The sequence below is a fragment of the Triturus cristatus genome, chromosome 2_2 (genome assembly GCF_964204655.1).
Source record: "Triturus cristatus chromosome 2_2, aTriCri1.1, whole genome shotgun sequence".
Lineage (NCBI taxonomy): Eukaryota > Metazoa > Chordata > Amphibia > Caudata > Salamandridae > Triturus > Triturus cristatus.
The window spans coordinates 323,717,814-323,744,480 of record NC_140582.1 but is presented as its reverse complement, the minus strand read 5'-3'; the positions used below and the strand labels follow the sequence as shown (position 1 = coordinate 323,744,480).

The following is a 26,667-nucleotide window of genomic DNA, read 5'->3' as shown; positions in this document are numbered from 1 at the left end:
ACATTGTCCTTCCCCGGGAGATGTATTGCTAGTATGTCTATTTTTAGTGGATTGGCCCATGTCCATATTTCCTGTGCTAGCCCTGATAGTGCTACTAATTGAGTTCCTCCTTGTTTGTTGATGTAGAACATGGTCGTGGTGTCTGTTTGGATCAACACCCTGTTTCCGTACAGCTCCTTCTAGAAGGCTTTTAAGGCTAGGAACACTGTCTTTAGTTCCAGGTAGTTGATGTGCTGGACTGCATCCTGCTGAGACCATAGCCCCCTCACCTTCAGCTTGTTCATGTGCGTGCCCCACCCCAGCTGGGAGGCGTCCATTGTGATGGTCACTGCAGGAGTTGGTTGTGTGAATGTTTTCCCCTGTGATATATTTTCCTTGTTCCACCACGCTATTTCTTGATGCACTGCGTGTGTGACAACCACTAGATCTTCCCAACTCCCTGTTGCCTGTGACCATTGCTGCTGTATCCATTACTGGAATGGTCTCATGTGTAGTCGAATATTTTGCACCGGGTGAATGCATGACGCCATCATTCTCATCAGCTTGCTCACCGTCCTCACTGTCAGAACTTGCCCCTTGCGGTAATGATGTGTTTCCTTCAGCATTGCCAATGTTGTCTTCCAGCTGGGGAACACTTTGGCCTGTATGGTGTTGATCTCTGCCCCTAAGAATATCTTGATTTGCTCTGGCTCCGTTGACGATTTTTCCCAATGGATTGAGAAACCCAGTTGCGTCAGTGTTAGTATGACCTGGTGGATGTGTTGATTGCATTGGCTGTACGAACTTGCCTTTGCGAGCCAGTCGTCGAGGTAGGCGTATACGTGTATTCCTTGCCTTCGTAGGTGCGCTGCGACAGCTGCTAGGCAATATGTAAACACCCTTGGTGTGGATTTGAGTCCGAATGCCAGTACTGTGAACTGGTAGTGACTTTGGTTGATCACAAACCTTAGTAGACGTTTGTGGCTGATGGGGATGTGTAAGTACATGTCCTTTAAATCTATAGTTGCTATGTAATCTCCTCGTTGTATTTGTGGTATTACTTCTTGTAGGGAAGTCATTTTGAATTTTTGAGTTTTTATGAAAATGTTCAAGAACCTCAGATCTAGGATAGGTCTTAGTGTTTCGTCCACCTTTGGCACTAGAAAGTAAGTTGAGTAGACCCCCTTTGTTCCTCTGGTTGTCCGGCACTATCTCTATCGCCTCCTTGCTGAGCAGTTCTTGCGCCTCTAGTTGCAAGAGCGAGAGTTCCTTTGCTGAGTGTGCCTTGCTTCTTGGTTTTCTGTTTGGAGGTTGTTTCTCTAGCTCTATACAGTATCCATATTGTATGATGTTTAGTATCCATTTGTCTGTTGTGACCTTCCTCCACTCTTGGATGAAGTTTCTTATTCTGCCCCCTACTGGTGTTGTGTGTTCGAGGTACTGTTTGTCGTGGAACGTCCATTTTTTGCTTTTTCTTATATCTTTGTCCCCCGTGGTGTTGCAAGGGTGGGGGCTGGCTTCATGGCGAAGTCACTTGGAGGGGGGCTGCTGGCCTCCTCTTCGTGTCTGTCCTCGTCCGTTTCCGCGCCCTCGAAAGGACTGGCCCCGGGGCTGGTACTGCCAGTTCTGCTGCTGTCTGTGCTGCTGCTGGCCTTGGTTGTTCCCTTGGTAGCCTTGTTGAAACGTTTGGTGCAATGTGGTAGGTACGTTGCCCCCCCCTACCACCTTGTCTTCTTGTGGGTGTGCCCCTTCTCATCCCCCTGTACTGCAGCGCTCCCATGGACCTTACTGTCTCGTTTTCCTACTTTAGCTGCGTTAACGAGTCGTCAACTGGTGCACCAAACAGTTGCTCTCCGTAAAAAGGCGTGTTCAGGATGTTGCTTTGCACCTCGGGCTTGAATCCAGAAGTTGAGCCATGCGTGTCTTCTCTTGGTCACTCCTATCATCATTAATCTGCTGGACGTCTCTGCAGCATCAAAGGCCGATTTTAAGCATGTGTTCGCCATGCTTTTACCCTCTTCTACCAGGTGAGCCGCTCTTTGTTGGTACTGGTCTGGTAGATGCTTTAGGAGTTGCCCCACTTCCTCCCAGTGCTGGTATGCGCGTACCTGTTGATCATAGCGTTGGAGTTTACGATGCGCCAATGGATTGCCGCATTTCTCTCCACCTTTCTCCCTGTGAGATCCATCCTTCAACTCTCCTTGTCCAGAGGTGGTCCGGCATTAGTGGGCACATTGGCCCTCTTCCTAGCCGTCGCTGCAATTATTGAGTCGGCTGGTACGGACCCTTGGATGTACGCAGGGTCCTTAGATGAATGTTTATATTTCTTCTCCGTTCTTGGAGTCACAGCCTTGCATACTGCTGGTTCCTTAAATGCCTCTCTTCCTTGATCCAGCACACTAGGGAGAATGGGCAGAAACTGGCTCCTAGTTTGTTGAGGCAGTAGAGTTTCCAGGAGAAAACATGCCTTTGGCTTCTCCTCTTCCATTTTCACTCCATACGTCTGTGCACCCTTTTGGACGACCATGTTGTAGATCCCTAGGTCGTCTGGCGGCGGGGGCCTCAAAGGGTAAGTGTCTACCCCGTCTTCCGGCGATTCAGCATCGAGATCCTGCCATTCGAAGTCTTGTGCCCCTGAGGACGTCGAGTCCCGGTAGGATTGCTGATCCTCATCGCCATTGCCCTCGAAATAATATACTTAGTCCTCCTGTTCCTCGACCAGTTCGGGCATTTTCAGCGGTTCTGCATTCTCGTCGTCTCTTTCGACTTCGAGCGTGGGTTTCGGGGGGGATGGTGTATTGGCTCATCTTCTCGAAGTTCCTTTTTCATTGCAGGATGCTCGCCATTTCGGCCTTGAGCCTCCTCTTCTTCCTCTCAGCGGCATGCTCTGCGTCAAGGGTTGGAGCTCCTTGCTTCGAGGCAGTCGACGCAGGCCCTTCTTTTCTCGGCATCGAGGTGTCCTTTTCGGGGGCAACCTGTCAAGATCTAGGTTTTTTGAGGGCTTTCGCCGATTGGAAGTCTTTTTCGAAGGATCCGCTCGGCTGACTGTCCTTGGTTGCTGTTGCCTTAGTCTAGTGTTTCGGCGGCAATGCTCCCTTCAAGGACTTGGCTTCACTCCTACGAGTGTTGCATGGGGCTTTAGCTTCACCCTTTCGAGTGTCGCGGGGTGGACGACTCCCATAACTCCTTCGACGGCTTTTATGGACCCCGACGACCGCGCAGTCCTCTGGTCCTTCGGCGATATGGTCTTCCACTCCACTGGAGAGCCCAAGTCCCGGAGCGATGGAGGTTGCCCCTGCACCTGCATGGTGTGGTTCGCCCTTCTCTGCCTCTATCTTACTCTGAGTGTCTTGGGTGTGAACGCCGAGCACGCGTTGCAGTCCTCGCTGTGGTGGTTGAGCGGCAGGCAGAGGTTGCAGACTGGATTCTGGTCCTTTTAGGCGTATTTGTGGTGTCAATTGGTGCAAAACTTGAAAGGTGTTTTGTCCATTCCAGCGCTCAGGAAGCCCCCTGCGAGGGCATTCTCCGTTAAACGTCGAGATCTCGGTCGAAACCTTCTCCCTCGTCGTCCCGGTTACCTGACCTGAAGTCTGGTGTAGCGGAAAACCTTGATTTCAGTCGATTTTCTTCTCTTTTCTTTGATTCCTCCTCCAAAACTCTGGAACTCTTCCGTAACGATTCTGACCCAACAGCGGAAAAAAGAATCTGAAGATGGTGGCCAAAGGTGGGAGCTTCCAGAGGAAGCACGTCAACGTCACGAAGGACCCCAAATGTTGGTATGTCGATGCCCACCTGGGCCACGACGGAAAAAAAAGAAAAAAAGAGAAAAAAAGACTACAATTCCAGACCCAAACACTAGATGGCGGAAAAATGCACAGCATAGTGAATCCAGAAAGATTCACGCTGCAAAACAAGTTCTCTCACGGGCAAGTTTTCCCTTTATCCAAGGTACTTCATATATGCCATACTTCGCATGCCCTGAAGCCCAGAAACAATTTACCGTACAAGGCTGTACACCACGTTATCGTAAACTGCCTGAAAATATCCAAACAGTTACACAGGAATATGTACACTGGTACAGGTCAGGCATTCAGAGACATACGTTCTAACAATGCTATTAAGCTCGCTATCAATTCCTGTGTCTACTGTGCCAAACCTAACATTACCGACTCCAACTGCTTCAGAGTAAGCAGCGGCTCCTCATTCATGGCGGAGGAGCGTCACCCCACTGCCTCAGCAGGATAAAATCATGTAAAATGAAATGATAATAAAGCAGCTTTATTATCATATTATAAGGAGCCAGAGCCCAGCCGAGTCTTGGGGTCTGGGTCAAGGTAAGCATGGAGGGCACTTCCAGTGATGGACACTGAAAGTGCGCATGACTGTTTGGCCGGCTGTCTTACTTAGATGTCTCCAGACAGGAGCATGGAGAGAAGCTATCACAGGCTCCCAGTACCTCTTGAAGCATAAAACCAGCCCGCTCGCCCAATCCGGACACTGTTCTCATGCTTGGTAATAGTATTACCAGCAGGACAGCAGCCTCTTGATTGGCGCAAGGGAATCTGTGAGCCTATGTTCAGGAGAAGAGCAGCGAGCACCCGGGCAGCAAGTAGGTTTTAATTAAAATGTATTATTGCCCCACCACTTTTCCTTCATGGCAGCTGCCACTGTTCAGAGCCCTCATTTACTGTAAGGGATCCTTAACCATGGGTTATGTATTTACTCAGACTCAAGCAGGGACATATACATAAGACCTCCTAAAAAATGCTTATTAAAAAAATTTAAAAACCCACAACATGAGACTGACCATAAGCACTGAAAGCTAAAAGTTCAGGCATTTCTACAATGCATACACAAACAGGCACAGACCACACAGTGGCATTTGATAGCACAGGAGAAGGCTGCTGGCATGCACACACCCCAACACACAAATGTGCACATATGCACACAGACAACACACCAATATGTATCCATGTACTCAAACAACATGCATTCAGGCACTCATTTACATAGACAACACAGGAGTCACAAGAAGGTACATAACACATACAGAGTTGCACATGCCCACCTGCAGAGCTGAAACGCACCCCCACATTATGTACATCACCTCAGCCTGTCCTGAATGTTTTGTCAAGATCATTTTGTGTGCAGGGATTTTTGAGCCGTTTACAGGGAAAATCAAAACTATCTGTCTCGAAATGCGAACAAAGTTATGTTGGCTGAAAAGTGAGCAATGACTGAAGGTGTCACAGGTGACATGACCAACTTTTCAGCTATGCTCTAGCACAAATGAAGATTGGGGAAAAACATTATTTTTGTCATTATGATGACAAACTGACTTGCTTTTGTTTTGTTTCTTTCAAAAGAATATATTCTTGTGGCAAAAGATTTTTGGGACTGCTTCAATGTTTTGACTCTATTGTGCTACCAAAACGTTTCATTAGCCTCCGTTTACATTTCACAGCAATCAGAGTTCAAGCAATACAGCTCCATAATGGGACATGACAGGTATGGATTAACCCCTTCAGTGCCACGCCCTTTCCCCGCCCTGTGCCGGGCGTTACATTAGCGGGCGGGGTTCATGACGAGATAGTCTCGTCATGGGCACAGCGCAACCGTGCTCCATGACGAGACTATCTCGTCATGGGCACTGAAGAGGTTAATGTTCAAGCCCTGTAGTGCATAAACTCTGAAAAAACACATAAGCTGTTACTGTCCCAAAAGGTTTTTGTGCAGATGGGTTGTATTTCCAATAGTGACACCTATGAGAACATCAGAAGCCAGATTATCATGATGGGAAAGCAAAACTCAATGTTTATTTTTTGAAGTTTTATATAGCGCAAACTAGACCCGAGGAATTGAAGCGCTTTACATTAGCACCAGTTATGTTTTACAAGGATGCATTCATTTTTTGGTAGGCAGGGGAGATTACGTGATTTGCCCAGAATCACAGGATGTTGAGCCAACGGAGGGGTTCGAACCTGCTTCCCCAGTTCCAAGGTCAGCAGCTCTGACCATTACGCCACAGCCTCTCTCTGAATTGCTCAGCAATGCCTTATGTGGGATCAGAAAGGAAATCAGGGCAGCGAGCACTGATAATGAAAGTAGAACCTCTAGGCATGAAGTAGCACTACCATCTGTTCAGGTCCACTTGGATGTGATTTGTCCAAACCAGGTAAAAAATGGTTAATTCAACTAGGGCAACTTGATGCACATTTTGTAGGTCGTAAGGTGGCAATGGTGCAAGCAATTGTGAACCCTGCTTTACATGCCCCTTTGCCCCACTTCACCCTTTTGTTTTACTTGTTCCAACCGAATATTGATTTAGTTGCAAAATTTTCAGCACAACATATGGCCCTCCTTAGGTTCCTGTGTGGGTGTCAGCCACATTGGAACAACTACATATAAAAAAATAACGGAGCTGGGTCCTATTGAGGCCCTGTCTTTTCAAATTAAGCTCAACAAAAACCAGTCAATGGCAGGACTTCTGATCTATAGACCCCCTAGTACTCCGACTTCTTACTGGTCGCCACTTTTTGATTGCATCGCCAATCTATCACTACGCTACTCCAGCTACACTGTACTAGGAGACTTTAACGTGCATATGGACCTGGCTATGTGCCCTCAAACCTCCTTAGTAGATGATGCACTAAAAAGTTTAAATCTTGTGCAATTAGTTCATTCCCCCACCCACTCAGCGGGACACACACTAGATCTCATTTTCTCTAATGACAGGGCCATCAGTGTGGAAAAACCGCTACCAGTAACCTGGTCAGACCACATGCTAGTCACATTTAAGCTGGGATTATTATGCCCTGCTAAATACTATGGACCCACTGTAGAAAAAAGAAGAAACTGGAGGAAAGTTACTCTTCACGCAATGAGAAATGAATTAGCTAATACCACTCCTATTCCTTCCGGTAACCCCAACAGAGACTCCTCCCTTTTCAATACATGGCTGACCTCTGCCCTAGACAAGATTGCTCCGATCAGATCCTGTAAAGTAGCTAGGAGCAAGCCTTCAGCGCCGTGGTTTAACACCGAACTCCAAATGGCAAAAAGTCATTGTAAAAAACTGGAACGCATTTGGAGAAAAAAATATGAAATCTCAGCTAAGGAGACTTATAAGGAAGAACTGAGAAAATTCCATACCCTCAAGCGTAAAACCATGAAAGATTGTTTTGCCAAACAAATTATGGAGGCAGAGAACTCCCCTAGGGAGATATTTAAGATAGTAGAGAGTTTTCTGAAACCTCAACCCCTTAAAAGTATCATTCCGTCAACCCCTCCGCTGTGTGAGGAATTAGCCTCTTTTTTTCATGACAAAATTGCAGCCATTTACTCTGCCTTCCCGATTACGGATGAGCAGGAGAGGCCCCTGACTGGTCATTCAGGTAAATGGTCTGATTTCCATTGGTATGAAAAGGACGCTTCCCTGAGGGATCTTATGAAAGTCAAGTCTGGCTGCCCCTCTGATCCCTGCCCGGCTAGAATTCTCAAACTCCTAGCCCCTGCAGTGAACAACACATTGAACAATGTCTGGAACACCTCACTCGACACAGGAATTTTCCCTACAGAATGGAAGAAAGCCTTTGTCCGTCCTATTCTAAAAAAAGAAGACTCTGATCCCACGGAATTGAAGAATTTTAGGCCTATCTCCCTACTCCGCGCTCCCGCAAAGATTCTGGAAAAGGAGGTCCAAAGGCAGCTGTCAGACTTTCTCGAATCCAATAGCTGCCTACATGACTCACAATCAGGTTTTAGGGCGGGCTATAGCACTGAGACGGCACTGCTGGAGGTGACAATCAATTCGGGAGACAATGGATAATGGAAGCTGTGCCATGCTGGTACTGCTTGATCTGTCGGCAGCCTTCGACACGGTCTCCCATAAGATTCTGCTCAATAGGCTCCACTCACTAGGTGTTACAGGGACCGTCTTACGCTGGTTCAAGTCGTTTTTGGGAGATAGATCCCAACAAGTTTTCCTTCACCCGCACATGTCGAGCTCGAAGACACTATTGCAGGGGGTCCCTCAGGGATCCGCCCTGAGTCCATCCCTGTTCAACGTATATCTGGCCCCCCTGGCATCCATTGTTGAAGGCTTGGGTATACGTGTTGTTTCATATGCTGACGATACCCAACTTATCTTCTCCTTCAAAGAGCAAAATGAGAATGCTTTCACTAAGTTCAGGCAGTGTCTCCGTGATATTTCCTCGTGGATGACCGATAACTGCCTGAAATTAAATACTGACAAGACCGAGATAGTTTTTTAATCAGCCGATCCCTCCTCAATCCGAGCTCTGGTGGCCATCAGAACTTAACCCCCCACCAATTCCGGTCAATTCAGCAAGGAACCTGGGTTTTAGAATGGATACCCAACTAACAGGCAAGGGTCAAATAGCCTATATATCCTCGCAATGTTTTTGGAAATTGAAGGCACTACGCAGGTGTCTTCATCTCCTTCCTATGGAATGCAGAAAGATGGTGGTTCATGCGCTTATCACCTCCCAGTTAGATTACGCCAACAGCCTTTTCATTGGTGTCCCTGACTATCTTTTGAAGAGACTTCAAAGAATTCAAAATGCTGCTGCTAGAGTGATTAGAAATGTGCCACTAAGGTATCACATTACTGCCCATCTGCAAAGCCTACACTGGCTGCCAGTAAAAAAAAAGAGTGGTGTTTAAGGCTCTGGTCCTAGCCCACAAAGCGCTCAGAGAGGTTGGCCCCCGCTATCTGAGACAGAGGCTCCAAAAATATCAGAATGCCAGAACTCTACGATCCAGCAACCTGAACCTCCTAGCCATTCCACGCTATAGGAAAGCAAGGATAGGAGGGAGAGCCTTTGCAGTAAAAACGGCTACGCTGTGGAATATGATGCCTAACCCCTTGCGTCAGATCAAAGCGGAACTGCCATTTAGAAAGGCCCTCAAAACTTGGCTGTTTGACCTCTCGTCTTCCTTCTAGCGCCTCGATCTCTCTACCGTCCTCCCCCCCCCCCTCTTTTGGATGCTAGCGCCGGGCTGTCGCGCTTTACAAATGATTAATAATAATAATAATAATAATACATCTGAATACCATGAAACCAGAGAAGAATTGGAGCAGATCTGGGACAACGTTTTAGCAACAGATGGTAGATGCAGGAAGAAACGGGCCACTATTACTTTTCTGTCAGGGCGAGGGCTAGTTCTTACCCTAATGGTAGTTCAATTTAAAAGAAAAAAAAATATAGGACAAAAACCTTCATACCAATCCTATCCGTTATTGAAGCAGATTTAGGACGGCCTCGAATTTATTGCCGTTTTCACACAAAAAACACACATTAGGATTTTGTCATGTAGCAAATTCCTCGAGCTTTAACTTTAACCAATATAGATTTATAACCAATGCCAGCCAGGTGGCATTTGCTTTCACTGAAGTGCCTTTACTGCTTATAAACATATAAAAGATACAACACTCACACCTTTTACTAGGTCGCCATTTGTTTTTTTCCTTTTGGGTAAATCAAAAGATTGCTCCCTCGCTGATTTGGCCTGGCAGGTCGGGCTGGACTGTTCCCATGGGGAACAGGGTCAAGGCTGATTTGCGTATGGCTTGGTCCAAACAGGAATTGCGTGGTGCGCAAAATAATGATGGATTAAACCCAGATCTGTGACTGGGGGGGGGGGGGGGGGGGGGGGGGTGGGGGGGGTTGGGGGAAGGTTTGACAATGTTCAACATTCCGTCCATCATCTTTTTGTGTTGCATTATTTCACCAAAGTGGGTCCAATGCTCGCGACGCCACTTGTATCAAGCTAGCCTGGCTGATGAGGGGGATGTCCCGAAACCAGTCCCAGGATGCTTCGTTTCCGGTCCAGGGAGGACCGGGCCTGGCAGTTCGGGCTGGACTGTTACCATGGGGAACAGGGTCAAGGCCGATTTGCATAAGGCTGGGTCTAAACTGGAATGGTGAGCAAAATAACGATGGAATAAACCCAGATCTGTGACTAGGGGTGAATGTTTCACAATGTTAAACATTCCGTCCATGATCGTTTTGTGTTGCACCCTCACTAATATGAACACATGAACTGAAAAGGTACAGTGCAAGTGTACAAGTTATCAATCATAGCACATTTACCGAAGATTCATTTGTTATTGCACAATTTTCTGTATAACTCATAAAAACATTCATTATTTTGCAATACTTCTGAAAATGTTGTATTTACTAATTCACTTACAAGACTTCTCTGCTGGTGCACGTGCCAATTGCCAGGCAGGTGTTAAGGGTGCAAGTCAGTTGGTGATACCATGGTCAGTAGAGAGCCTTAGTCAGGCACAGAATGAAAACCAAAATCAGCCCTAGCAAAAATAAGATCAAACCAGTCCCAAGCTGCATGAAGCTGCGACTCAAATATGACAGTGGTGTTTGGATCATAGCAGCTCGCCCTACTCGGAAAGCGGTCCTCGGCCCAGCCTGCCTACTATCAGGAAAATGCCAGAGTGTCAGTTAGCTGCATATACGAGCTGCGTTCAGATGCGTGCTTAAATACAGCAATGTGACCAGTGTATATTGTTAAGATGGCTGCCACAACAGGAAATTGGGTCTCCAGCCGCTATGTGAAAGGGCGAGAGCGCTCAGGCCCTATCTCAGGCAGCTGAATCTGATTAATGCTTTGGATTAGAAGCAAGCGAATGAGGGCGAACCAACATTTTTTTCTTCTTCTCTTAACACTTTCAATGATTTGGGGAATTGGCTAAATGACCACACTGCCAATCACTTCTGGGTCGCTAAGGGCCTGATTTAGAAGTCGGCGGAGGGGAACACTCCGTCACAACGTCCCATCTGTATTACAATCACATTCTGTTCTATGGGGATCGTAATATGGCGGACGGGATATCCGTCACATTTGTGATGGAGTATTCCCTCTGCTGACTTCTAAACCAGGCTCAAGATTGTCAAAAAATTACAAAAGAGCTATATGACGAACGCTCGCACCTTGCCCATCCTTCAGACTACTGTAACAGCTAGGCTAAGGCTCTTCTCGGAGTATAATCTATAGCGCATGGATGCTGCCTGAGATGGGAGTTCAAAACCCCTCTGTATCTCGTTCTGAACAAACTGGTTGATGTCGCACAGAATCTAAGCATTTGCTAAAATGAAGGTATCTTGGCTCAGATATTTAAAAGAAAGAAAAAAAAAAAACCTTACTGTTCAGAATCATAGTAGTCCATGCATTTCTTTTTCTTGTTGTAGGCAGCGACCCGGAATGGGACAATTTCAAGAGCAATGAGGCCAGGAGCCATTGTGAGAACTTTAGCGCCATGAGTTGGTTCATACAGATCCTTTCCAGTCTCCGGGTGAGGCATGCCTGCGGGATCCCGGCCGACGATGTAAAAATTGGCTCCTGCTACCATCCTCGCTCTGCAGTGCCACTGAACCTAAGTATAAAAAAAATATTAAGGTAAACAAGAGGATACCATTTGTATTGATGATAAATGTGCAGATCTTCTGGCATTATTTAATGCAAAATATACTCTACTGAACAGTGATCACACAATCAGATATGTGGACATTTCAGATCACAAGCTCTTGAGGTACAAAACAAATCTAATGAAAATGCCAGCAGAAAGTTGTGTTTACACTCTCTGTAAATCGTACTATTGTGGTGCAGGCATAGTACCAATCAGCCCCAATCGAAACAAGCATTGGCATAGCCAATAGGTCTCGCTTTTGGGACCTTATAAGTATTTAGTTATGCAGCACAATATCCTTGGTGCAACACCATTAACTGTTGCAAGGTTAAACACTTATAAGGTCCCAAAGGCGAGACCTATTGGCTATGCCAATGCTGGTTAGACTTTACAAGCACCTCCCTCAGACAGTGCACTTACTTCTAGTGGTACAGGAACTAGCCATCAGAGCTCAGCTTCTGGTCACTCACTCCCGTGTGTCAGTTACAGTGGTAAGTAGTGTAAGTAGACACATTTTAAAAGTCCTGCTTTAAATTGCACTGCTGAGCCTGACTTAAGCAAGGATCCCACAAGTAGCAGCTTTGGCCTGCAGATGTATAGCAAAACGTCTAGTTTTTGCCGATGTGACCGCAGCATAATTTTACCAAGGCATAAGGGATACAAAGTGATACCACTTTGCCTTTCTCCCCATGATGATAATATAATAAATGACACAAAACAGTTGTAGAACTTGATACAAAATTCCACAATTTCTGCGTAAACTCTGCTCAAACGTTGTAATTCTAAATGGTCAAAATGAACAGCGATTGAAAGTAGCCAAATCTATATTTTCTGCACTATTTATATATCGATTACGACCAGTGGCGTAGCAGGGTGCCAAGGGCTGTACTGCAATCAAGGAATAAAGCGTCCTGATGTCTGGTTGGAGTGAAATACAGCAAGAATCTGTCTTCAGTAGACCACTCCCGCTTCTAGGCCCCTCATTACGGTGGTTTATGTTACCACATATTTTTTATTTCATCTCATTCTTCCACCGTGCCTCATTCTTCTGGTCTCTCTACTCCGAGTTCTCGGCTATGCAAGTTATTCAAATAATATTGCACCATTTAATTTATTTCTGTACATCACATTTGCGAATTCGCTTTAGAAATCATGTAAACAAAACTAAATATCAAACGCACAACTAATTAACTCATAAGGGGTCACAAAAACAGTTTAGAATGGCCGCAGTGCTTTGCTTAGTCAGCAGTAGTTAGCCATAAGTGATGCCGTGCGAAGGTGGGACCCTAGAGTGACCCTTCTTGTGTAGTGCCTGCATGTGTTTGGTTGGTGCTGACCTCTGTATCCGTGCACCTTTACTATAATCTTCCCCTTGCTGTGCCAATAGCTTTTCTTAATAGAGTAGCCTAAATTTCCGCTGGAGTCTCGACAATAATCAGAAGGGAACTGTTGGGTAAGGATATGTAAAGAGGCTGTCCCAATGCCGTTGGTGAGGTTACTCGAACACTTAAGGGAGGGCGGAATAGATATCCGTATGTCGGCACGCCTAACATGAAGCATGATGGCCTGCACAACAGGTAGCGTTCCCCTCTAGGACTATTTGCTGGACCGAAGCAGTGTTTTCAATGAGTCGTTAGGCAGCGAACCTAGGGACAAGTCAGAGTGATACTTATCTCTGAATATGAAATATAATGCGGGAGGGGGGGCAGGAGCTCCGCAAGAATACAGGCAAAGGAACGTCTGCTTCCTTCACTCCAAAGGGGAGTGAAGGGAGAGGTGGGGGTTGTGGGGAGAGAACAGAAAAACGGCAAGGCGAGAGAACGCGAAGTGGGGATATGGGAGAAGAAAGGACGAGGTAGAAGAGAGACAGGCGAGAATGCTGAAAACTGGAGAAAAGGAGCGAGGATAGAAGAAGAAAGTAAAGATGAAAGTTGAGGGGAAAAAGGTAATATTTGTGAGGGGAAGAGGAGAGGACGAAATGTAATATGGAGAAAGGAAACACAATAAATTAAAATAATAGAGAAAATATACAAGAAAAAGGTTGGAGAAAGAGTGCTGGTGACAGAGGGAATAAACGACAGAAGGCAGAAAAGAGGGATGGAAACAGAAACAAAGATGTATAAAACAGAAATTAAAGGGAATTGAAAACAAGCATTGGCCGCGCGGCAGTTAAAGTAACGCAGCGCGGCCGTAAATGCGAAAGTCATCGCGATTGCTCTGAAAGCAAAAGTGATCGCGATGATGCGCTAAAGCACGCTAGGGATGCGCGCGCAGCAGCGGGGGGAGGGGCATGGTGCTGAAGGCTGGCGCAGGAAAGGCAGATGGCTGGGCGAGAAGGGAGGGGGGGAATGCGGGGAGCAGATGTGCGCGTGCACCCCAACGTGCATTGAAGCTTGTAGCCAGCACAAAAATGTGGGTAGCACTTTCAAAACCCACCTTCTAAATGTCTCGCCAGACCAGCGCATGCGCTGGGTCAGGCGAGACCTAAAAAAACGAGTTTGGTGGAATATAAGTATACCATGCGAGTCAGGTACGCAGACTGAGAAGGAAGCATGCTCTCGAGGTTAGGGGATTCAGACACCTGGGAAAAAATACCAAACAGTACTATAAAGCAGACCTGTAACAAAGAAACCAGCTGGTGCAGATCAAAGCGCAGGCAATGGTGGGCTTACATTACTAAGTAAACCAGTTGGTTCCATTACCTACTGTGCAGTTTAATCGAATATAGATTAATCCAACATTTACATGTATCAAAACAAATCGGGAGTACACCAGATAGACTGGCAGTGCACGAACAACGAACGGTTCACTTAGTTAGCATGTGGGCAGGGTACCCTGGGGAAAAGTGAGCCATATAAATTTACATTTCTTAATTCAAGCAAATGTACATGCAGAAACTGCCGCAATACTAGTTGAATATACGCCATTTAATAATAAAATACTTCAATGAAGTCAGTCATAAATTGAATCTAGAACTTACTATATGAATAACCAATGAGAGAGGAAAAACAGTTTTTCTATCAAGATACGCCCTCCCCAATTTAAACAGTCCACTCAGAGAGTAAACAAAGCTTAGAGAAGGGCAAATCTGATTGTAAGAATGCAGCTGCTCAGGGATGAGGGATTGGCTTAGAGGTTTTCCTTAAACATGACAAAGGCCCAGAGCCACTGAGCTGGCATCCTACATCACTGAGTCCCTTCTCGCCATGTTAATCCATAAGATACCATGGTGGGCTCCCCCTGGAGCTCAAGCTTTAGGTGATGGGTATTTTTTGGGAATAGTTCTAGAACTTTCTGGCATAGTCTCAAAATGAAACCTCCAGATGGCAGTCATGAGGGAATGAGACCAGTTACCCGATGTAAGTTACATATGTTCTTTCAATTTACACCCTCTTATACTCTCTCTAAGCCAGAGGTCTTCAAACAGGGGGGCACGCCCCCCTAGGGGGAGCCTCAAGTGATAGGGGATGGAGGGGGGGAGGGGCGGGCTTTGACCAAAAAGAAGCATTGTGCTGATAACAGTGCTTTGTTTTAAGCTGAAAAAAATGAGCGCCACAAAGCGGCTCTGCAATGGGTCATCACGAACATCTTTTGCTATATATATCCTGGCTGGGGGAGGGTGTCGAAAGGGAAGAGACTCCAAATATTCTTCAAAACCCAACCCTACACTTCTAATAGTCACACTGTGGATTCTTGTATGTGTTAGTAAGGCCTGCCTGACCAGAATAGTATGTTTGGCAATCATGTATATGATTGCATTTTTAAAATGGCAACAGAATGTAACTGCGATGTTTAAATATGGCAATTTAATAAAATTGGGAAAAATTGAGGGGTACCTGATTTTCTTTCCCCACGGGGTGTGGGGCGCGGGGGAGGGGGGTTTGCGTTAAAACGTTTGAAGACCACTGCTCCAGGTACGAACATCAAGATGCAGAATCAGCAAATGCCTCAATCAAGATGACAAACGAACCGAGATGAACGAAGGATCTTGCTTCAACTCTTAAGACTAATAATGGCTTGATTATTTTTTTTTTGAAATCGTGTTTTACTTGGTCTCTGAATTGAGATGTGCTTTTAGAATGTCAGTTTCAGAGCTCACTTAAATAGAATTTGTCTCCTTTACAAGATTTTCCTGAATCTATAACCTTTGAGTAGTGCAAGTAAGTATCTTGAGAAAAACCAGATTTAAAAGCTAGAGAACTATGAATTACAATAATTGCTAACAACATACTCGTACTTTTTATCAACCTGTAAAGGTTGACCGGCTTAGCTACCCTGCCAGAATTCAAAGCTGTATTAGGCAGGGTTAAAGGGGAAATATGCAGCAAGTGCAACATTCCTGGTTGTAGGTGTGCCAATGAATGATAATGAACCTTGGCTAGATCGATCACTCCTGCTATGTGAACTGATACTATTAGAGAGAACTATTCTCATCTGGGGATACATTTCATATATTTATATAACAAAAGCAAGCCAATGTTTCTATCCCTCTTCTCCCAAGCAATTAAAAAGATATTTTCATCAACAAACCCCCCCCCCCCCCAAAATTTTTTTTATATATATATATATATATATATATATATATCAAAGAAACTTCCCTTATGTGCAGTCTCGCACAACGAAAGGAACGGACAACTTCAGTCGCCAGTGCTTAGAAATGGTGTTTAATCAAAAAGTTACGTGCCTAGTCCATGACGCGTTTCGAGCCACTCGGCCCTTGCTCACATGACCGCGTTACGTGTATTACAATACATTTAAAGTGAAATCACCCACTAGCACCTGAGAACAATCTGAAAGCATAACTAAGGAAATAGAAGAAACACTATTGCGTGTAAATTCATAAAATTGCCCATTCGATGTCACATTATTGAAAAAATCACAATAAATACTTCTGCAGCATTGTAAATTTGAACTTAAAAACTGTCAACAAAATGGGAATGAATTTCTGCTGACACGTTTTCTGTGCGGACCATGTACATAACTAACATTGTCAGCTGTGCGTGAATATACAATCTGTCAAGATAAGGAGTTATTTTTATATACAGTTAGTCTATTGGCCTGAAAAACTACCAAATTAGCAAAAATGCATAAAATATACACCACAATTCAAAGCTATTTGTTATATAAAACTGGCAGTTGTTGTTACTGGGTACAAATACTCAAATGGAAACAGGTCTAGTAACTCCACAGGTTGAATAATCTTTTAGTAGCTGTGAGTAGGTATGCTGATAATCTGAAGATGGTCAACCAAGACAACATCCTTGGGACATTTCATATAAGTGGTTAAATCCAAATTTTAAGGTATGTGCACGAAAGTGCCACAGATAGTATGCTGAAGTAATAAGCAGTGCTCAGTGCTAAGGTGCCAATGTAGTAAAGTGTTAAGTGCTAGTGGTTAAAAAATTGAGTTCAGTACAGCCGAAAAATCACCTACTCCATAGTGGAGAGGGATTAACGAACACTGTGTCAACATGGAAGGTATAAATACCTGATGCTGAAAAAGGGATACCCCTTAAAAAACAACCCTGAATGTAGTGTTGGTCAATTCGAACTCCCAACGGAAGTGGACAACTATTTGCATAATTTTACATTGTCAAAGTAGAGGATTAAAAAGTCATAAATTCATAACCAAACACATCGTCAGAAGTTATAGGCCTGTATGATAGTGACTGATTCACCATGGGCATGTAGAAGGAATGTATCAGTAATTAACAGTAATAGACACTCTGGGACCTGGATTGAACAGCTGAGATGGAATGGCCCAACAACTGACTGGTGTCCAAATCTCATGGATTGGCCTGGCATTGCTTACAGAAAATGGTGCATGTCCTCCCCAATGTTGAGACCATGAGGGCTTTTGGTGTCTAGCTCGATGATGTAGCGAGACTCCAATTGGCGCAATTGCTTTTCGCGATTCCCTCCTCTTTTTAGATTGGGTACGCAGTCCAGAACGCAATATTTAAGACAATTGAGATTGTTGGCATGTGTCATTTTAAAGTGTCTGGCCACTGGATAGGCGGGGTCTGAATTGACGATTGCTCGCAAATGTTGGAGAATGCGAGCATGCACCGGTAATTTGGTGCTGCCGATGTATTTCAGTCCGCAGGTGCATTCTAACATGTAGACTGCATACTCCGTTCTACAGGAGTAGTGCCCTTTAATGGGAATACTTTCCGTCGAAAAAGCCGTGGTGTAGTTATTTGTATTGGTTCCAAATTTACAAGCGCGGCAAGAACTGCACCTGTAAAATCCAGATTTGGGAGATAACCAACTGGCTTTAGATGTTACTTCAGGACTAGATCTCACTAAGTCGTTGTGCATAGAAAACGCCTTCCGGAAAGTAATGGTAGGCCTCATCGGGAGTACTTGTTTGAGCGTGGAATCGGTCAAAACAATAGGCCATTGTCTATTAATAATGGACTTGATTTGTTTAGCCTGTCTGCTGTATGCGGTGATGAGCCTACAAGTCACTTGATCGCACTGGGAATCATCTGTTGGATTGGCTGAGGATGTGTTAGATGTATGCAACGTGTTGCTGATTAATGATAATCTGTCTATATTGTTAGCCTTGTCTCTAGCTGATTTGAGTTTGTGGGGATTGTATCCTCTCTCTAAGAACCTCTGTGTGGCCTCGTTTTGATGTTGGATCAACTCATTGGGGTCGCTGCAAGCTCGGCGAATGCGAAGATATTCGCCGTATGGGAGACTAGTGATGGTGTGGGCCGGATGGAAGCTTTTGGCATGTAAAATGCTGTTGCCTGCTGATGGTTTACGATACAAACATGTTTGTATGTGATCGTTCTCAATGTACACTTTGATGTCAAGAAAGTTGCAGACTACATTGTTAATGTTAGCTGTGAATTGTAAATTGATGGTGTTCAAGTTGATTTTGTTAACAAAATCCTCAGCCTCATCATGTGTACCATGCCAAATGACAAAAATGTCATCGATATAACGCCACCACCTAATGACATGTTTGCTCCACAAGGACCTGTGTTCTTGCTGTAGGACATGCTCCTCCCACCAGCCCACGTGTAAACACGCGTAGCTAGGGGAGAAGCATGCCCCCATCGCAACTCCCTGCAATTGTTGAAACAAAATACCATCAAAAGTAAAAATGTTGTTAAACAAACACCAACGGATCATAGAAATCAACATCTTGTTATGTGAATAAAGTTCAATGGGTCTTTTGCTGAGAAAAAATTCAATGGCTTGAATTCCATCTGTGTGCCGGATACTGGTGTAGAGTGAAGAAATGTCCAATGTTATGAAACAGTATTCTGAGGACCAACTCTCATTGTTGAGTTTGCACAAAAAATCTTTGCTATCACGTAGATATGTTGGTAGTTGAGTAACAAAGTCCTGTAAATAATAATCAATATAACGAGAAGTGTTTTCAAAAATATATATATATATATATATATATATATACACACACACACACACACACACACACATATATACACAGATGGAGATATATATATATATATATCTAAATTTATCTATATCATTATTTTTTCTTCTTTTAAATCAAGGGAGATACACGAGGGTGTCTATGTACTGCCAATTCATTTGATCTTAAATGGGTTTTTTTTAAGTAGGGACAAGTTAAAATCAAATATTCACGAGCAGTCCTTGACAAATATTTCCAAAGAGCTGAACACAATTGCAAGTGTAAGTGATTGCCATATAGGGAAAGTTTGAAAGATAAAGACTAAATCATCCTGTTAAATAAGCATACAAAATGTAACCCCAGATGAGAATACCTTAACGTCCCACGTCCCATATGTTGTCCGTTTCCTAAATCTTATGATGTTACCATGAGCGTCCTACGCAATTGAGATGTGAACTGAGGCACAAGGAGAGAACCCACATTGCCCAGACGTGGGTCCCTTGCCCTCTGTGCCACTGGAACCAAGCTCCACCCCACTAAAGAGGCCCAATAAGGCAGAAACAGGTCTTGGGTTACTTGTGGTTAAGAGATGACCTGGCTTGGCAGTTCGGGCTGGATTTATCCTATTGGAGCAGGACCAAACCTGATTTGTATTGGGCTGGGTCTAATCTAAGGTGGCATGGTGGCCAAAAGAATGATAGGCTAGAATGCTGCCCAGGGCGACGGTCAGTGGTTAGAATTATTGGAAGCATTCCTCTCAAAGTTTTTGTCTTTGTTTTTTGGAACAGACTTTAGGCCAAATTTAGAGTTTGGCAGATGGGATACTCTGTCACAAATGTGATAAGTATCCGGTCTGCCGTATTAGAAGTGATATGGGATATAATGCACTTGTAATATAGGGGACGATATACGTCATATTTGTGATGGAGTATCCCATTCACTGAACTCTAAATCAAGCCCCTTGTGTTAAAACTATCATGCAAATTTAAACATTGCTTGCCTATGGAATATACTTGAGGAACTGGTCTGGTAATTTGGCCGGATTTCCCTACTCCCGGTATTACAGAAACAGGAGGTACCTACAAGGGACAGGGGAAGTGGGGGCTGGTACTGACCCGTTACGAGTTGTACCCTTAGGGTCCACTAAGAAATGAAGAAATACCATGGGAAATTATTAATTCTGGGACAGATTGCCTCAGTAATTCTTCCTTTTGGGACGGATTTTGACCCAGAGATTTGGGCTGCTAAAAGCCATTTAGCAGCAGACAACTCCAAATGAAACTTAAGAGATCTGGCGTGTTCTTGCGGATCTCATAATACGGATGGAACAATTAACTGCTGTTAATGGCCCCAGTGGACATAAAAAGCCCATCATAATGAAGTCCTAAACTGGCTAGCCAGGACAGAGCTCTTGATGTTGCATGCCCACACCCACCACGGAAAAGTAAAGCGAAGGAAACTCAATTAACGCAAGAAAAAAAAAAACAGGCGCGTGACAGCAACTCACAGATTGTTAACAAAGGGAAGAGAAAGAGAAATGCCGATGGTTACGTTTAATGCAAATGCAATGCCACCTCCTGCGCTCTTGTGAGCTGAAGGAATCCGTTTTCCCTAGAATTCAATCTAGTACAACACATTTCTAAATGGATTGATAGAGATAACGTGGCAGGAAGTGGTCTTATAGTTTTCAAATTCATGCACAATGTTTTTGTTGTAACTTTATTCTGAAATGTCCACGGTGTCATACGTACATAGCCAATCATAGTACAGCAATAAAATGTCCAAGATTCCCAGAGAGGACATCACATCCTTCACATATATACCCCAGCGGGGTCAAGCTAACACAAGGGGGACGGGGGTGGGGAGGATGTTGGTTGTCTATGGTGTCTCGTATTGTTAGTGCAATATCAGAATGTTTCTGGATGACTTGTGCTGTTCGTTGAGAATTTGGTGGTGCGTATGAGTCTTTGGCATCAGCTCTCGCCTCCGCTCCCTTAAAACCATGCACAATTTGATCAGAATGATTCCATTTTTCAGCACAAAATACACTTTAGCGTGGAGAAACATATCTGGTACATGTGGACCAGTACTGCACTCACTCAGAAGCCATGCTAGAAAGTGAAGACAGACTTAAGGAACAGACGCAGTAAAGGTGGTGGTCTGGAGAGGCATGGGGAAAAGGAGGATTTGAATACACATTTTGTGATTGAGCAGGAGGCTTCAGGCGAAGTTTAAAGTATGGCCCTAGGTTGGCTAGTCTCTTCACTGCGGAAGAGTCACTCGACCCTTCTCTGCCTTATAATCTGCGATGCGTTACAATGATATCCTAACATTAATGGGATATAGTTTGACAACCTCTACTTCTATAGCAGAATCAGGTTGACGAGAAGTCAGTTTATTTCATAAAAATCACAACAGTGACTGCCACAAACAGTTCTGAGACTTATTACAGCAAGAAACTAGCCTGCTAAGGACAGCCATAAAAAATACACTGAACCCAGAGACTTAATAAAACTCGTGCAAATCTTTATTTTTCCCTAAATACTGATTTTAAAGTACTCGCCACGTGCTAGTACTGCAGTGCAGTTTACCATGTTTTCTTCTCTGTTGGAAATATTACACAATGTAAGAGGCATGCTACAGAGCGGGTCATGCAGACCCATAGTGAGTGCAGACAGGACACGCATCGTTGTTTGGTGATCAGACAACTGTGTTTAAGGCCTCAGGGAACGGTCTTGAATGTGGTGACTCCCTACAGCTGCATTCGTAAACTATGCACCTGCTTACAAATAAAAATCAGACAGGCATCAATTATTAGCAAATCCAGAATCAAACATTTGGAAGTTGGTCAGGAATTGGCCAAGAATAAAAGCTAGGTACATTTATTGCCGAAAGAACACAAGGGACTTTTTCAATCTGGCGCGGCTTCCTTCGTACTGGAAACAATTTGTTTTCTAAGGAACATTCTGCTAATATTGCAAAAAAGGCAATAAACATCCAGCAAGGTTGTTCGTACAAACATGTGGTGGATGCACCAACCAGCTTCCTATTCAAACTGGCTGCTCGGTTGGTAACCTTGCATCTGAGCACAAATGGAGTTCATCCTGTGATCCTGCTAGTCCTTACGCTGACAAGGATAAAAAACATATATTTAAGGCACCAAGTACATTCAAGTCTCAGAATAGGTCAGATGGAGGACACCGAAGATGACAAGCATTGGTAAAACGAATAGGTCTAGCCTATACAAGCGATATTGGCTTTGCCAATTTGTTTTAGCCATGTTGTACAACAGCAGGTCTACTGCTCAGCACGGCTAAAAGTTAGTGGCATAGAGAGGAGTAGAGTGGTGCAGAGGAAGCAACGAACAGCAGAGTGGCATGGCGAAGAGCAGAGCGGAGTGGAATATAGTGGCTTTGCAAAGAGTGGAGTGGCGGAGAGGAGTGCGAGTGTAGCGTGGAATAAAGTATTGTAGAGTGAAATAAGGTATTGTAGAGTGGAATAAAGTGTCACTGAGTGGCATAGAGGAGCAGAGTGGTCTGGAGTGGAGTAGTGCCATAACGTGTAGTGTAGTAGAGTGGCACAGAGTCTCAGAATGAAGAGGCGTAGAGTAAAGTGTTGCAGCGTGGAATGCAACAGAGTAGAGTGGTGTGGAGAGGCATAGGGTAGAGTGGAGTGAAGTAAATTACCTCAGAGTGCATAAAGTGGAATAGAGTATCAGAGCGGCGCAGAGTATCGTACGGTGGAGTGTCGTAAAGTACAGTAGAGTGGTCTAGAATGGAGTGGAGGGGAATAGAGTGTCACAGAGAGGCATAGAGCGTCATGGAGTTTCGTAGAGTGGAGTGCCATAGAGTGGAGTTCAGTGGACTAGTATGAAGTGGCATTATCGTGGCGCAGAGTGAAGTGTGACGTCGTAGAGTGGAGTCTGGTAGAGTAGAGTGGAAGGGCATAGAGTGGAGGGGCATAAATAAATGTAAATCCAGTCTTTCCAAAGCGCGGACAGCTACCCGAAGGCATCCCGGCGCTGTGGGCCATCGGGAAGGTTAAGCAAGCTATTGCCTAGAGTCGCATGTTGCTGGGCTGACCTGCCGCCGGTGCCGGGGATCGTAACCGTGAGCCCCAGATTCCAGCGTCACTCACCTTGGCCGCAGCACCACACCTCTTCCAGCATAGAGTGGAATAGTGTGGAATATGCATGTTGTGATAGCGCACTGCCATTACACACAACACATTCAAATAAAATGACCATTACATTTGCACATACAGTGTCACTGATAAAACTGAACAGTGCACAAATGATAATGTGTGGCAATGGCATCACCTAGTGCACTGATTTGTTTTGATCGCACTAAAATTTTGTTTTCATCACACTTCCGAATTACAAATAAATGTGCTTCATTTGTGCTTTCCTAATTCTGAAAAAATGAGAACTATGTGTTGGTGTTGAGAACCACACCACACCACACAAAAATGAGAACAGGAATGCTGCAACCAAAATTTTGTTTCACATTTCACAAGTTCAAATTCCTTCCCCATTAGGACAAAGCATGAACATGTTCAGATGGCTTCACCTACCTGCACAGCTGCTGATGTGAAATCGGGATGCTGGGAAACGTTGCTTCCCTATTGGAAGACAGGTAGTGGTGCATGGATGTCACACATACCAAGTTGAGCAGAGTCTAAAATAAGGTCTCCAGTAAACAATTATCATATTAGGAAGTTCTGATGAGAAATGCTAAGACTAGTCCAGTTGCAGTATTAATCAAAAGTGAAAAACCTTGTACACGTTTTTGTATTTCTGATCCTCAAAAGAACTACACAATTGACCACATTTGCCCCTCGCGAAGTGCACCATGTGCAATAAGACTATGGGCCTCACTTAGGTTTGACCGTTGGCTTCTCAGTCACAACATACATTTTTAATTTGCCCTATTACAGTGCCTTATACTCTAAGGTGCTTGCAATAAAGCAGACAGGATATCCGTGACGGAGTAACCCATCTGCCAAACTCTTTATCAGGCCTTACTTCACTTTTGTGATTCTGGCGCCCAAGAATAATTTGATAAATTCAGAATTGAAAGATATACTTGCTTTGTAATGAACACATTCTTCCGCTAAGTTGTAGTTAAAGTTTGCGTCACGTTTATAAATCTGATGAATTAAAAAAAAAATCTGTTCACAATCAGACCTGCCTCCATGTTTTCAGAAACTATTAATCATGGTTCTGTGCACACGATTAGTGTTTAAATAGACTGGTGTTCAAGATATAAAATATAAACATAGAATTACAAATTGTTTTTACAGCTTGTATTTTCTTCATTTTCTGCTCCTTTAACTTTCCATGTACAAGGTTTCATTATTATCGACGTTAAACTATTAGATAAATAATAAAATTTTCCCAGTCAGCAAACGTATGCTTTAATTCAGGGAAAAAACAAAAGGATTCCAAATACATAACTGAGGTGCAAGGCAGTCATCATCGCCCTCGGCGAGAACAAATGTGGAAAAAAGAGAAAGGCTAGAGGTTTCATCTGAGGCTACTTGGCAGCAGAGTTCAAGCCCAAAAAAACGTATTTAATCTTGGTTTCAGGTGTGCATGGTTGATGCCAAAAAAGATTTTGCTGTAGGTGAGACACAGCTACGAAAACCTACATGTCACCATCTTTCACTCAGTCCTCACTCACTCTTAACCTACCAGTCTTTTCCCGCCAACCTTACAGTCTCTCTTCACTTCAAATTAAAATCCTCTTGCTAAGAGTCAGAGACTAGGGGCATGGCTTGGCGCCCGAGGGATATGGCGGCGCCAGAGTGAGGCTCCGCGGCTCACCGAGAAGACTTTGGTTCGAGAGCAGTCTTCCCCTGTGCCGAAGATGTGAGCGGACGTCGGAAGGACGTTGGAAGGTGCCGGGAACACGTTAATGCGCTCCATATGCTTTTTGAAGAGGGATTGGAGCACTCATGCCGCAGTGAGTGTTTCGCGGTCCCGTTTTAATTACGACCGCCATTTTGAATTCTTCACGCGATCGCGTATTTCCTCATCAGAGTCCTGCAGGCAAGCAGGCATGCTAGTGCTGACCCACCAAGTCCTCAACAACTTTTGACTGCTAAATATATGTTTTCTGTGCTGCAAATGTGGTAATGGGTGCTGGGTTTTACTGAGTAAGCCCATTCTCAGCACTTCCAATGCAGTTTTCTTGGCAGCCATTTTAGAAGCATAATGCACCCCAGCATTCTTCCTCAGATTACTGCACAATGCTACCTCGCGGCATAACAATTGCTTGCTCCATCCTCAGCTCACCATGGATTTGGAATTTTTCACTTGGTTCTTTCAAGCTGAAATTTACTGCTCGTTGACGTATTCTACTGTTTGACCATCGCCTAAGCACTGGTGAGGCAGGTTTTGCAGCGGACATTTTAGGCTGCTCACTAGATATCAGGATCCTGAAAGGAGGTAGTCTGCATGTTTTGTGACTCATTTCCCCAAATAAAAGAGACTTTTGTGGTTTAACTCTGCAGGCATACTACTAAACGGTTACATTGAGTCTCTTCTTCATGATTCCTCCTCTTCTGTGTGATTCTCATTGCTCGCTGTCTATTCTCACTTAATTCGCGTTGAGAAAGAGTACGCGGTGTGAGATTTATGGGCAGAACAAAAGCACGATACCATTCCTTTTCCAAACCAAAACACATTTTTGTGAAAAATTCAATGATTTTTTCCGAATTATCCAAATTAGAAGATTCTTTAAGATCATCTTCTCAAAACTTAGATACCATAATGGAATCCTCTCAAGCTGCTTTAGGGAAATCCAATACCAAAAAAGATCCTCCTTCGCCTCCTAAATCATCTTCACCAGTGTCCATGGAGCTATTACTGGAGGAAATTAGAGCTCTTCAACCCTTTATGGAAGAGAGTTATACAAAATTGCAAGTCCTGACAGACAATTGGTCCCAACTTGAAACAAGGGTCTCTCCAGTTGAGCAAAGTGTTACTTCTTTTAAAGAAACTTGTGTTACGGTCTCCCATCTTCATTCTCAAGTTTCTACGCTCCAAAAACACGCTTGGAAAATCGCAATAGGTGGAATAATCTATGTATTTACGGATTGGAGGAAGGACTTGAGGGATCGGACTCCCTTACTTTCTTCAAATCATTTCTTCCTAAGATTCTCCATATGCCAGAAGGTACAGTACTAAATATTCAACGAGCGCACCGGCTAGGTCGTGTGCCTTCTCCTGCCTCGCCTTCACACAGACCAAGAGGAGTAATCCTGTATTTCTTAGAATGTACAGATTTGTTGAAAGTATTGGTGGCGGTTAAATCTTCTCCAAAGATTATTTAGTCAGGCTCTTCTTTGTTTTTTGCTCAGGACTATGCCAAGGCCACTGCTAATCGTTGTAAAGCCTTTCTCAATACGAGAGCTGAGCTTCGCTCATTGGGAGCCAGATATGGTCTTTTTCACCCTTGTTTATTCAAGGTTACCTACAATAATAGAACAACTACATATGAAGACCCGCTGCGCCTGCAAAGTTTCATAAGCTCATACAAACCATATGCCATGGAATCTTCTGGTCCTTCTTCTTCAGTTAATGTTTGATGCTGCTTTCTTTCTTTTAAAATGTTGTTCGAATTTTTGTTCTCATTATTATCTTTAATAGTTTGAGAATTGAGTCTTTAAGCTTGTACAACTTTTATCGTGCATTGTCCACAGTTTGTGATTTTGTACAACTGTCCATTGTTATTCTTGGTTACTATTACTGTTGTTGTCCGTTCTAGTTTTTTTTTTATCCTAATGTTTTATCATTTTCTTCGCCTCCACAGGTTCCCTATCCTTGCTTCGTGATGTCTTCCTG

At 44.1% G+C, this 26,667-nt stretch overlaps 1 protein-coding gene across 1 annotated transcript in view; it reads right to left on the bottom strand.

The window, feature by feature from the left end:
• PAPSS1 (3'-phosphoadenosine 5'-phosphosulfate synthase 1) overlaps positions 1–26,667 on the bottom strand; it is a 269,730-nt gene that overhangs the window by 49,912 nt on the left and 193,151 nt on the right. The window contains exon 11 of the mRNA XM_085641395.1: positions 11,166–11,395. Within this exon, the coding sequence (XP_085497521.1) occupies positions 11,166–11,395 (230 nt within the window). The remainder of the gene's footprint in view (positions 1–11,165; positions 11,396–26,667) is intronic.